Here is a 14,693-nt window from a genome sequence, read left to right on the forward strand (position 1 = left end):
TAGAAGAGGCTGCTCTCAATTAAGGATCTCCCCAGAGGACTTTTGTTCCTACCAGGTGTTTAGAATTGCTTCTCTTTGCTATTGTTATTAGCTTCCCTCTGAGGAGAGGCACAATTTTTCATTTATTTTCTCCAGCCACACTAAACAGCACATTAATATAGATACACAGAAAGAGAAAGTCTTCAAGGGACTCTGGACAAGGGCCCAGCAGGGAACTTTCATAAAGCACTGAAGACGACTGTTTTGAATACAAGCTTTGGAAACTATGATGTAAGTTTTTTAAGAACCATGTTCAGAACAAGAAGACTAAGGTAAGAGAGCTGGGAGTAGCATCATATGGAGCCATTACCCTCCTCTCTTCAAAAAAATCACATACTATACAGACTTCAGTATAATAGCTTTTACCATAAAAGCGCAGATCTATGTTAGACTTCAAGGAGAAGAAACAAAAAAAAAAAAAAAAAAAAAAAAGAGAGAAGAAAAAACGGAGTCAAGCACTTCTGATTTACTTGGAAATAAAGTCTTCACGTGGACAACCTATTTCAGCAATGCTGTTGAAGAATAGCAATATAAAAACTCATAGAAATCTTCATTTTATGCTCAGGGAGTTACAAATAAGGAAAATGAAGGCTACAGCCATTCTATAACTTAACATATTCAGAAAAAAAAATTGAGAATTTTAATATTTTGTTATCTTAAATATCACTAATTTCAAAGATATCCCCTGATCCCGAGGTAAAAACAGTGTTGGAAGCAAGAAAATTCACCCGAAGCTTGTATGTCAGAAATGCTGTCTTGTATGCATAATGATACCAACATTAACTTACATTTCACATGAGACATACATGAAGAACCCTGTCCTCCCCTCAGTTCACAATCAGCCTGGATTTTTACTGTTTCTTAAGGACAATATAAATCCATACGAACATTTACCCCACCAGTGAATATGCAATGCATTTATTTATATGCATTTATCTCATCGATAACCCTCACTTATGTAATCAGAGAATCCTCTGAAAGCCTATTTTAAACAAAAAGGATTCTTTTTGGTTTTTTGGTATTTTGGTTTCAAGTCAATACTTCTGCTCTAGCTCCTTGTACCTCACTTTGAGCAAAAATGTACACACTTACATGTGCATGGTGCAGCCATAGTGCGACCAACTTCAGGAAAACACGCTACTGCTCTGCAAAGAAATGTGCTCTCCTACATAAATTATGTTTCCAAGATAAAGATTGAGACCTCATAGAAATATACTCTTAAGCATCTTACCTGCTTTGTCATTTGCCAAACACAGTCAATGAACTGAAGGAAAATGGGAGATCTGTCTGCATCGGCATGATCATCATCTCCATGTCCTACTCGCTGAAAGTCAAACCAAGCTTTTCATTTCAGTCTGGTGTATTTACAGTACCACCCCAACACTTTAAAGCCAAGTAACTCTTAAATACGTTCCAGTGGTGAATAAGACAAGTAAATCTTCCATAACGCTAACCTGCAGTTTTCAACTACTAAAAATGCATCCCAATATTGACTTACGGACATGTCCTTGCTGTTGAGCAGAGCTGGAAAGACACTTGGTCAACAAAGCTGTGCCAGTTGTCTCCCCATCTTTCACTGCACAGCCATTAATTTCTACCAGTGGATCAAACTGGTAGGTATTTACTAAGACTGTACTGAAATGATTATTCCATATCCACCTGCCATAAGTACATGTCATTTCTCCTAAAGCATCTTAGAGTCAGAGCTCACAAAATGTCATAATAATTTATGCTGTAATTCTCCACTAGCCCATGTGTTAAATAAACACTTCAACCTTAAATCAGAGTAATGGTTCCAGCAATTTTACCTTCTAGACACCTTAATTGTTTTCCTTGTTTCTCCATTCATAAGACTGTTAAAGATGAAGCAATGTATTACAATCCCTCTTCTGCACAAAAAAGCCATGCAATTTCTTTTTTAACCATTATGTTCAAGCCACTTAATTCTTATTTACTTTACATTATACCTCACACACACATTTCCTGTTAAAAATGAACAGGTCACAATTCTCTGACACACTCACACCATTAAAAGGACACCAAAGATAATAACTAAAATGCAGCAAATTACTGTGGGAAAACACACTATTCAAAATAAAAGGTGACAAACTGCACACTAATTCTTTCAGCTTACCATTGCAAATCGGTGTCCAAAACTTATCCATTCTTTCTCTATGAGAACTTCAAATCCCTTGATAGTTCTGTAATAGCTGTCCAGCATAAGCATAGCTAGCGCAGTAAGCTGTGCAGTTCGATCCCAACCATCACTGCAATGTACCACTACAGATGTTTTACCAGATTCAATTTTATCCGCAATTCTTACTGCTCCGGCAAGAAGCATCTTAGATAAACAAAAATAAACAAGGATATTAAATACTAAACAAAACTCTATTAAAAAAAAGTTATAATTTTATACTCTTATGGTTAATATATTTTACAATTTCAGATTAATTACATAATCATCTGGATGACATTGCTTTAAATTAGAGACTTTCAAATGGTGGCATGCATACTCTTAGAGGTACAAAAACTATGCACTCTGTTGTCCAGGAGAGAGTTCTTACCAGCTAAAGAACCTGGGATTCCCTTCTCTAAATTAAATCTGAAATTCTGTATCATGATGAAAATGCACAAATACTGCAACCTATTCAAAAGGCTGAAGGCTCAATGTTTTCAAAGTGCATTTTCACAGTAATCGGTCACTCTTTCTTCCTCAGCTTTCAGTTCTCAACTACTAGCTTTAGAGAAAGGGACAAACTATCCAGCTAATCTAAATCAAAACACAACCCAAACAAATGCAGAAACCCCTGGCTGGGAGCCTGTGCTGATTTGTGCGTGCACGAAGTACACACTGTATTCAACCCATGAGCAGACCATTGATAGTGTGGATTCAGAAGCATGCTGGAAAGCAAAGGGTGGAGATGGCACAGGACTGAGATCACCTGTGTGAACTTGTAATTCTTCTCCCCCACAAAAAACCCTCTCTTGTTCTTTTATGCTGCTCTGTAGTTTTTAAAAACTTAAATAATCTATCTCCTGTGAAGATTTGTCTCTGTAACATGACCTATCATGGCACTGAAAAATATGTGAAAAAACACAGCCACTAGAATAGGACCACAGAAGACATCCCTGTTCCGCATTCCAACATCACAAAATGGAATCTTGCAAAATACTTGCATTTTTCCCTTCCCAGGCATGTAAAAATATCTTCTGGTAAATAGTAAAGCCAGCATCCACTGGAGACGCTGTGCACAAGACTAGTCTTCAAAGCAATTTCAAGAACCACGCTTCAGAGACAATTTTAATTGATTATATCTTTCATTGATCGTATCTCTTATCATAAAACTGAAGGATGCCAGGATAGAAATATCAGGAAACTATACAAAAGCTTCTATGGGTGAATAGAGTTTGTGGTCTGAACTAGTTAATTGCCAATTATTTCCTTACAAAGCTCTACTGCACTAAAAAAGTGCAAATATTAAAACAGTTTAGTCTTCAATAAAGGCAGAAAACTAATATATCTAACATATAGGTATGTAATAGCTTGCTCTAAATTGTGCTGAAGAGAACACAGATGCCTCTGAAGGAGTACAGCTGAAAATAAAAGAATAGAACACATAGAGGCAATAAGCAGAGAATAGGAGACAGAAAACAGAGTTACTGTTAATTCAGTAAATATCTGTGGAGTAGGTGAAGCATTTTATTCTACTTTGGACAAAAGCCTTTAGAAAACCGCTTCCACCACAAACTATTATTATTCTTTATAGATGTTTCAAAACTTAGCAACCATTACAGTATTTCAGTTAGGGCTCCTAATGAATAACTGGCTTTGGACTGGTTTAGAAAATAAGAATTGGTTTAAAAATAATTAAAAGCACAAGTTCTACCCTGAAAGACAGAAAATACCCTGGAGGTCATGAGGAAACATTCTGGGTGTGCAAAAAGCACCAAGTGACTCTACTCCTGTTGTTACTACTGTCTTCACACACAGAACATTACTGGTGCCTCCCCAGACACTCCTGGACCGTCTTCAAAGTGCTGTGGGTGCCCAGTGCTAGGAAGGTGAATTTCCAATAATGCATCACATTAAACTGGGACACAATCACACTGGTCTGAGCCCGGAAAACAGAAGATGCGTTGGAGTAAAGCTGTGGATTTGTTAATTGCTATTACAAGCCAAATCAAACAGGCAAGGAAGGCAAGCAATTCTTGGATAAAAGCACAGGGAGATACTATCAACACTGTGAACACAGTAAAGGCAGCTTTTAAGAAATCAGGCTGCAGTTTGTGCTGTCAATACCATAACATGAAGTATCATGTAAGGGTCAGGTACATGAAGAATGTTACATGTGTGTCAACTTTTAAAATAATTTAAATGAAATTTCAAATTGCTGTGCTATTGTCATCTGTGCAACAGTGGAATCAAGGTCCACTTCTGACACCATCTAAGCCCAGGAATTCCACTGAAGTCAATGTCAATGAAAGGTGACCACTGGCCCAAGTAACTCCACTTTTAAAACTAGACTATTGTATTTAAGGCCAGGCTGATAAGAAAAGGTTTCCAGATACTCAGATTCCCAAAGCTGTGTGAAATAGTCCAACTTCAAGAGAACAAGAAAATTAAATTGTTCGCAAAACATTATTAAATTTAAGTCTTAATTTAAGTGTTTGCTCCCTCTGCTGGCTATCATCCAGCAGTTAGCAAGCACTAGCTAATAGAAGAGTAAAACTAATGAACAATCCCAAACACGTTTTGCATGACTGACATTTGAACCAGTTGCTAATAAAACAAATTACATTCCATCCATATTCATCATAAACAGGGAAGTGAATGTGGTAATGAAATAATCTATTCTAAAAGCATTTCAGAGGTTAGTGAAACAGACTGTAAAACTGAGTATGGTAGTGATTTATTTTAATACTATGTTTAATAATAGAGCACATTATAACACAGTAGAGCACTGCCTATAAACAGCCCATGAAAATGTAGGTGCCCAACACATGAACACTAACACTGCATTGAGGGAGGGAAGGATGAGAAAGACTGCAGAATTTGCAGTCAAGTCCTTTTGGCAGTTGTTCAAATATAATCTGAAGTTCCCAGGGCATTCTTCCAAAAAGCAGGGATAACCCTGGACTGCTCACAAACATTCCCTCTCAAGAAAATAAAACATTGTCCAACACTAAATACATTAATGTGCTATCAGGAATTAACTCATTACCTACCAATAAATAAAACTGGAAATACACAGTTATTATGGAATGCTTAAAATGCTATGTTCTAAGTGACCATTTAAATATTAAGCTTTTAAACAAGATTATCCTGATCATAGCAACGTGCTTAAATCTAGACATTATTTTAGTAATATTTTTAGAAACGCAAGTTAAAAACATGGTTTAAAAAAACAGTTGATTTTTCACATCAAAAATATTTTACCCTTATATATTCCAGCCAATGTGTGGAGTCCACATTTGATAACCACCGAGTCTCATCAATAGTAGGATAAACTATTTCTTTAAGTTTACGCAGGGATTCTCTCATTACATGTATATTATGAATTTCCAGAAAGACCAGCTCTGCATTTGGGTAGGCACTTTCACTTTCATATCCTCCACCTTTTGCCTGTCATTCAAAAAGAAAAAACAGACAAAGAAAAGAACATGTACAGGACTTCAGTACAAGGCTGAGCGAGTTATTTTGGTCAGGTTTCAGAATTTTCTGAGAGAAAGGATTATTTTATCACTAATAAAAACATTTTTTTGGCTTTTGTTTTCCTAAGAAGCACTAAGGTAGCTTTTTTAGGTGAAAGAAATTCTAATTGTAATAGCTTACATTTGATAATACATTCATATACCATCCTCTTTTTACTACTGAAACCTTTGGTCTTCTGTGGGCTTTACTGCAGCATTTCTCAGCTATGTCTTCATGCTGCCTTCAATTCCTGCCTACCTTTCCAAAACGCTACAAGCAACTTACCTTCCTTCCCATGCCCTCTTTAGAGACCCTTTTATATCCCTTATCAAGTTCTGCTCATCCTCATCTCTTACTCAATCTTCAGCCTTATAATAAAGATAGAGCTACCAATGCTAGTTACAATACCAGCCTACCTTGTTTGTATCTGCAACACTATTCTGTCTGGCATCAAAGATGATAAGTTTATGTGACTGAGCATTGGCATCCATTATTGTCTGCAAATATTTTTCATCTTCTTTGCAACGCTTATCATTTGGGCCTACCGATGGTTGACTGCATCGTGTTATTGTTGCTTGGCTCTCAGGATGAATCCAGGATAACACCTAGAATAAAAGAAAATTATTTTAGTTTACTAAACTACTATAAAAGCAGCAGGCCAAAGTGCAGTTAGACAACCACACTGCCTACATGGCATTATTTCCTGGCAAATCAACAAATGCAAATTTAAGGACAACCTGATGCAAAACTATACTGACAGCACCCTAGCACTGCTCATAGCAAATCTGAGCTTGAAATACAAAGTTATTCTAAACATCTTAGCTTTTATTTCTAATAGAAACTAAGCCTGCTACTGGATCTTACTAATTAGAAAAAAAGAACAACTTCCATGTGGAAGTCTATGGACCTGTACACTACGTTGCTAAGCAGATATACAGCATGAAAACGGTCACCATCTAACGTATTTAAAGACGTTCTTATGCTACCTGCAAAACTTGTCTATTCTCAGAAAAATCACTATGGCTGTAACACATTCCACACCAAATCAGAACACAAGCTAATATGTGAATTAGCATCAGATAGCACTGTGGCTTAGAAGTGTTAACTCCAAACAAAAATGTATTACATGGCACAATAATCAAACAATTAGACTCACATTTGTGTTGCTCTCTTCAGTTCTAAACCCATCAAAGCCTAATTCTTCTCTTTTTGTCCCCTGCTTTCAGAAGGGAAGCTGGCCCGCTGTTATTTAAAAAAAGCCTAAAAGAAAGCTACAAATATGTAGAGCACTTATATCTCCTCGTAAAATTTTCACTTACTGGAACTCTGCCTTTTGCTCTAAATGCTGCCACTTTTGAGAGGTCATCATCCTTTACACTGGTTGGCACAACAAGAATAGCTGGATATGTATCACAAAGCTCATAGGTGCTGTTGATTTTTGATATTTTCCAACTCTCATTGGGCAAGCCCTGTATGAAAGCAAAACATTTTTGTATTTTTCAGGTTAGACCTTTACATACCTGAGTTTGGGGTGATGAAAATTTTTATATGCTACATACTTTTTTAAAAAAGCATGCCCACATTTTTCTTCTAAATAAGGTATAAACTTTAGGTCTTCATATTGAACCAAAAACCAAAACACTGAAAGTCTTTCCTATTTGTTATCTTTAAAACTGATGTGTGTGCTGTGTTTGGCTGAGATGAAGTTGATTTTCTTCACAGTAGCTAGTATGGGGCAATGTTTTGGATTTGTGCTGAAAACAGTCGTGATAATTCAGGGATGTTTTCATTACTGCTGAGCAGTGCTTACACAGAGTGAAGGCCTTTTCTGCTCCTCACCCCACCAGTGAGGAGGCTGGGGGTGCACAAGATGTTGGGAGGGGACACAGCCAGGACAGCTGACCCCGACTGACCAAAGGGATATTTATATGCTCAGCATATAAAACTGGGGGAAGAAGAAGGGGAGACGTTCGGAGTGATGCCATTTGTCTTCCCAAGTAACCGTTAGGTGTGATGGAGCCCTGCTTTCCTGCAGATGGCTGAACATCTGCCTGCCCATGAGGAGTAGTGAATGAATTCCTTGTTTTGCTTTGCACAGCTTTGGCTTTACCTATTGAACTGCCTTTTCCTCAGCCCATGAGTTTTCTCACTTTGACTCTTCCAATTCCCTCCCCTATCCCACTGCGGGGAAGTGAGTGAGTGGCTGTGTAGAGCTTAGTTGCCGGCTGGGGTTAAACCCCATCAGTCCTTTTTGGTGCCCAACGTGGAGCTCAAAGGGTTCAAGATAATGACAGGTTTGACTGGAGTGTGCTGGATCGAATTTATAGCTGTTATTGCTGTTTAGCTATTAAAGGGCAGGCTCCTGTTCTTGCCATGGGACTTGCTTGCCTTACTGTATATTAGACTCTGGTGCTCGTTAGCGGCTGCCTTTTGCTTTCGCTGCGTGCCGTCGTGCTGTACTGCTGATCATCTTACTGCGCCGTGCCTGCCAACACTCTGATAACAGCAACGGCGCTGTGCCTGGGCTGGCAGGTGGCCCGGACATCACTGCTGTGTCTGTGCTGCTGTACTGGACAGGCTGGAACTCAGGTGTGAACTCGAGCCGAAGGGACTGTGACCTGTGGATGAGCCCATGTGGGAGCAGGATGTCCTGAAGTGTCTGTGGCTGTGGTTACGTGCTATGTTTATATGCCTTGTGCTTTTTTAAATAACCATTTGAAAAGGGTGCACACTTGGGTAAAAAGCGATCATATAGTGAAATAAAAATACTTTTGCAACTAGGAAATTGTAGATTTACAACAACAAACTGCAGTTACTCTTCTGTTTAATGCTGCTATTCAAACAGCATTAAAAACAAATACAAACAAATTTTTATAAAGCCCATATTTTCCAGAAACAGCACTTGGTAAATGTGGATTTAAGAATGCATGTTAAGATAGACCAATTTGCTCAAGTACTTGGCACGTGTTATCTCCATCAACTTTAGCAGGTGCTCAACACTCTCAAAGTCAGGCCACTTGCATTTTATTATCTAAAAATGAGATCTAGACAGCCTCTGTATGTAGCTAGAGCTGAAAATTTTGAGTTTTCTTTAATATTTTTTTGTTATTTAAATGGCTCTGGGGGAGATGGAGAATAAAATAATACACCAAGTACCTATATATCTTACCTGCCTCTTATATTCTGCCATTGGATCATACACTTTCCAGCCATTAATAGCAAACTTTTCTTTATAGCTGAATGCAAAAAGAGGCTAAAGACAAAAAAAGCAAAGGCACAAATTACTGTCTAATGGGCTGTATGCACAATAAGCTCCAAAACAGTGAGCCTTCTAATATTTCCAACTTAACACTTCTACAACTCTTTAACAGCAGACTTAAAACCTTCAGTCAAGACTGGAGAACACTGTGCTAGAAAGAAAACAAAAGACAGTTTCCTCCTTCAAGTACATGCTATGTAATTAACAAAATAAAGATAGGAAAGAGTCAGAGAGAGTTGAAATTACTTGCCTGTGATCACATCACATCAATGGCAAAGCCAGGATGAGGAAATTCTTTCCTACGTCCCAACCAGTTCCTCAGTAACTAGTAGTAAGACTAATTGTACCTATTTGTTTTAGACAGAACTTCTAGACTGAATTATTTACTGCAGAAAATAAGAGTCAATACATATGTATTTTTAATCAGCAACATTAGGCAAATCTAGATCTCAAGGGTTATGTACAACTTAACTAACTTCACCGACAGTAGGACATCGCATAATGTTTTACAAATTAATACAAAAAGGAAACAGGGTCAGAGTACCTTGCCTGCTCTGTAACAGATTTTATGAATCAACATTTCAATGTTTGTTATACAGCCCTTGTATTTCCCCACCTACACTTTCCAAAAAGAGGAGAACCAGTGACAGCCTTCTCTACATCTTAAGACTTACCAGCCCATTAGAAACAGGAAATGCGCGTGTTACAAGGTTTTCAAAAATCTCCAATCTGTTCTGCTCTTCCTGTTTATAGGCCAGCCGCAAATTTCTCATATCCTGTCAAAAATAAGTTACGCTATTTTATTCAATGATAAATTAAAAAAAAAAAAGCAGTTATAAGAAATTTGATTGAAGGAAGGTATGTATGTAGCACTAAGTCACTGACATCATCTAACCCACATTAGAACAACATTCTGTAAATGTTCATATCAGATGGCTAGGATAGACATTACATATCATAAAAATAGCCATTTTTCCTTTGAATTCGCTCTTGAGACAAAAGGCAGAAGTGCTTAAGACTGCAAGTGTCATACGAGGAATTGAAATATATTACCTAAATGAAGCAGCGTTCAAATACAGGGAACTGATCAGACAGAAAACCAGCACATGTGCATGGAGATTCCTCTTAGAGAAAAATGAAATAAAAATACTTTAATATGAATGAATCTCTGCTATGCCGTACCTTGGAAACTATTTCTATACCACACGAGTTGTCTCCATGGCTCTGTACTCCAATTTTTTCAACTCTACTTATGACTCCAAGGGGAACATCAACAACAAAAGGTGGATCCTGAAATTTGTATATAAAACAAATGAATTTTGTTACATGAGGAGGAACACAAAAAAATATAATTAGCGTATGTTTCAACAGTCAACTATAATTCCTATTTAATAGACTGCTGCAGAACATCATACTTCACTTACACCAAATTTGTCACTTTCTGAAATCTACTTCGGCAACGTTCCTACCTGAAACAATATCCAGATAGATAGTGAAGTCTTACCCTTTCAACACTTTTGATATACATTCTGAAGTCCGTCACTGTTAGTGTACCACTGACTGCTCCCATAAATGGACAGATATACATAACATCTTTAGCTGGAAAACAGACGAATTAAAGCTTTGTTTAACTATTATAGAAATTTGTACGTAAAAATCTATTTCCATTTAAAAATAGCAGGATTTTTGCAGTTCCATAAGATTTTGATGCTCGACCTCTATAGGAAAGCCTACTCTTCAGATGTTGTCATGACTGAAAAAGCTGTCTTTACTTCAACAATGAAAACAATCAAATTCCTCCATCCCACTGCTGCCCAGCAACTACTGAGTGACTGGGCTGGGCTCAGCTAGCATGGGCTGCAGTAAGGGCTGGCAGGTACAAAGCATCCTGCTGGTACTCTTAGCTGCAGGCAGCTCTGGTCCTTGCCCTGAGGTGTAAAACACCCACACTCACCCCAGAAAGAGAGCATCCAAACAGGCAATTGCTGATGTCTATGCAACTGTCCTCCAATGAATTCAGTTATATGCCCATATCTTCATTTTCACTTATCTTTGAAAGAGCTACTATTCTTTCCTGGTCAAGTACTGTACTGCTAACGCAGAGCTCGTTGTCACAGGCCAAATTGAAATAAATCTCATTAAGAACTGGAAACTAAGTTTTCCATAACTTCACCTTCTTTGCTATCACCATTTTGAAGCTTTTGAACCTATGAAGTATGTTTGGCACCCACAAGTAGAAGTACAACCCATACACCTATATGAAAAAAACTAACCCTTGAAAAAAAAAAATTATCTATATGGAGCAAGTCATCCTCTGGAACTGATTTCTCCTGCCTACATTTGGATTTAAAAGACAAAGAAAAGAAAACCATATCAAATCAGCTAATCTGAAGTGACATTAAATGAAAATAACACAAGTCAAAAGGAAATAATATTCTGTTTTTAAATACATAAACTAGTGATTTAATAGTATTCGGTGTAGTACTCAATAGTATGCTTACCAATAACTTTGATTGATTCTCCCGGAAAAAGTGGAGCCTCTTCCATCTGTGCTAGTTTGTTTCCATCCCGCAGTGCCTGGCAGAAATCCAAAACCATGAGTAAATCTCACTTTCCATCTGTACTACATCGATACATTTTGATGCAAAGTGCTTTCACTACCGGATTACTGGAACACAAGAAGTGTATCTATTTTTACAAGGCACAACTGCATTAAACAGTACCATAGTTAAAAAAACAAAACCAAACACAAAACTCAGTGTTAAAAATATTACACAGACGTACCTGTTAGTAGCATATTAGTAATAAAGCATTGATGCAACAAGTATTTTCACATGCTAGCTACATATAGCATACAAAAATATTAACAATATGATCAGCCCAAATTTGTAATTAATAATTTGTTAGTCTTTGCCAAATGCAAGTATTTTTTTGAGTATTTTATCTACTTGAGAACATTTGAAGCTCATATTAAATGTTTTTCTATTCTTAATGTTTTTTATTTAATATTTGAGCATTTTCGTCAGAGATAATTACATGGCAGAAGCGTTATTTAGTTTAAATTTTAACTTTGTATTTTTGATAACAAGAAGTCAGAAGCACCCCACAATGCTCTATTTCAATCAATACCCTACTGAGAGTGCCACAAGTTATGGAAGAGGTCCATTATAGGAATTTTGGATCCAGAAGGTCAGATTAAGAAAGAAGTAATAATGAAATACAGAAGAACAATTAGCAATTTTAAAATAAGGGCTAGTTCCATACATTTTCATTTAGGTAAATGGCTTCATTCCTGAATGATACAGGATTGATCCTCTGGGTCCTTTGTTGGCGGCTAAGATTTATAACATACTACAGATTTTAAGTAAGAATAAAAGAGTTTGTGGGACTTTTAAGGATCACGTGAGAAAGTGATTTCTCTCAGGTCAACACAATGAGATATTAAGGTTTAAATTTTTTAAATCCTGAAGCGAGAATAGGTATAACGGGCCACGTTACAGTAAATAACTAACTCTTCCTTTGTATTACAGCTCTGATCCCCATACAAATAATTGGTAGGATCTGTCTGCCTCCAAACAAACTACACCAAGCCCTCATTAAGAAATAATTTCTAAAGATACTTAAATTGATCTCTGGCTTTAGATTTTCTTGGAAACTAACAGAATTTTCTATTCAGCACCCAATCACAACAGTCAATATGTAGAGAATTAGGCAATACTTAAGAACGTAGAAGGACAGATGTGCTCTGTCAGATAGGGGCTTATGTGCAGTATTACATTTTAGACTATATGACGTTACACAAAAACCCTACCTAGCACATAAGGAGTTAACACACTAAATGCTTTCTCTGGATTCTCTTGCATGAGAAATATAAGGTATGTATGTACTGTACAAGTACTAATATATAGTACCTTGCTACACAGTTAATGAATGAAAGATGAGTAAAACTTGCCACCTGATCAGGTTCTGCTTCAGAATGATAGCCATTGTGTCCATCCTGAATCTCCTGCATTGCATGAGGCAGCAGTAGGGCAAGAGAGAAGTAACGGGAAAAAACATGCAGACAACAGGTGAAAGGACAGAATCTTTTCTTTTTTGTTTCCTTTTTTTTTTCTTTCGTTAAAAAGACAGCATATACTTTAACTCCAGTTTAACTATTCAAAATCTTCCACTCCTGGCACAAACTACTTTCCACAGAAAGGAATCCAAGCTATTAGCACTATCCTTTTAATGTTATTTGGCACAACACAAAATGAAAAATTTACTCCCTTTTCACAAAAGAGTGAGTGCTGGCAGATAAGAACATAAAAGTATGTACTGTCTTTTTACCACAAACAACCTTACAGTGAAGAAAATTAATTCAAAGTATGCCACATGCTTATCAATAGAAGAAACTGAGTACAGCTTGCAATGGTAGCATTAGGGGAAAATTCATGCAATCTTTCAAGGAAAAAAACAGGTCGACATCAAATAGAAGTATCGAGACAATTTTAAAAAATGCTTTACTGTGTTTGAACCTTCAGCTTTATGGTTTCATATATTTTTCCTTCAATTTCTGTGTTGCCGGAAACCAGGTCAGTAACTTTACAGAACATAAAATTACTCCTCATAGCAATATATGTAAGCAATTCACATTTTTAAGTTAATTTTTTTTTGCATCATATTGGCAGGAGTCCTGAATATTAATTAAATCTCTTTAAAAAACATAAGGTCCCCATGCACTACAGAGAGAAGCACAAATGTCATTGGGTCATCTGAAGTAATTGTTTTAATATGTTCAGCCAAAATTGTTCTTCCATCTTCTTTCTTTATTAACTGGAGAGAAGTTGTGTTCATGACAGTCTGTTATTCCCAGTTCACATGCAAAGAACTTCTCACTTGATAGACTGTAAAACCAGCCTCAGTCTAAATTTACAAATATTTCCTAAAGTCAATTTTTCTTTTTACAGTATGTCTACAGAACCCTCCAAAAAGAAAAACTTAGAAGGACTTCAGATATCTAGCAGATAATTTGAACGCTACAAGAGTTTAAGAAGTTATAATTAATTAAAAAACCCTTTCAAATTATAAAGGACTCCTAACATAGAAATTACTTAAATTTCAGACCATAAAAATGTTACTTCTGAAATTAATGCAAAGTAGATATTGTCAGCTCTGGAAGAAAACCAGAAGGACAACCAGCAAATACACCGAGAGATTTTAAACAAATGAAAGAGAGAGAAGCACAGCAGATCATTCGAAGATCAAAGCCTTTACAAAGAACTATGAAAAACTGAATGAAAACAATCAATTTTTGTTACTCAACCCAGACCAATTATTTCAAGAGCTATCTATTTAGAAGAAAAAAATTATCAACTTGTGGATTTGTATGATTGGACTAAACACATCATTTTCAAATATGTAAACAACTGATGAGAAAAAGAAATCATTCAGACTTCATCTCTTGGTTTGAGAGTGAACAAAAGGTCTTTGTTTGAATAAAAGTGTTGGACACGTTTCATGAACAATGTCAGAACACTATCCAGATAATTTCTCACTCCATAAATGTTAGTAAGAGAGACGAACAAGAAAACAAGGCATGTCCTTTTTGTACCTCCAATAAACAATGGGCAAGACCTAGTCTCAAAATTATCATTAAAAAGATGCAGGTCATTGCACTAGTGTCTAACTTCAAACCTAATTTTCAATCCTACTACCGGGTGG

At 36.7% G+C, this 14,693-nt stretch overlaps 1 protein-coding gene across 1 annotated transcript in view; it reads right to left on the reverse strand.

Annotated features, from left to right (window-relative positions):
- Positions 1-11,705, reverse strand: part of MTMR1 (myotubularin related protein 1) — a gene marked incomplete at its 3' end in the record, with an annotated part of 29,641 nt that extends 17,936 nt beyond the window's left edge. Inside the window, exons 1-10 of the mRNA XM_082004313.1 lie at positions 11,492-11,705; positions 10,495-10,589; positions 10,173-10,280; positions 9,665-9,766; positions 8,901-8,984; positions 7,051-7,200; positions 6,148-6,336; positions 5,477-5,662; positions 2,174-2,380; positions 1,271-1,363 (exon numbers count right to left, since the gene is read on the reverse strand). Of these exons, the coding sequence (XP_081860439.1) occupies positions 1,271-1,363; positions 2,174-2,380; positions 5,477-5,662; positions 6,148-6,336; positions 7,051-7,200; positions 8,901-8,984; positions 9,665-9,766; positions 10,173-10,280; positions 10,495-10,589; positions 11,492-11,588 (1,311 nt within the window). The 5' untranslated portion in view covers positions 11,589-11,705. The remainder of the gene's footprint in view (positions 1-1,270; positions 1,364-2,173; positions 2,381-5,476; positions 5,663-6,147; positions 6,337-7,050; positions 7,201-8,900; positions 8,985-9,664; positions 9,767-10,172; positions 10,281-10,494; positions 10,590-11,491) is intronic.
- Between the last annotated feature and the right edge of the window lie 2,988 nt (positions 11,706-14,693).

Source organism: Phaethon aethereus (assembly GCF_964289735.1).
Source record: "Phaethon aethereus genome assembly, chromosome: 10".
Lineage (NCBI taxonomy): Eukaryota > Metazoa > Chordata > Aves > Phaethontiformes > Phaethontidae > Phaethon > Phaethon aethereus.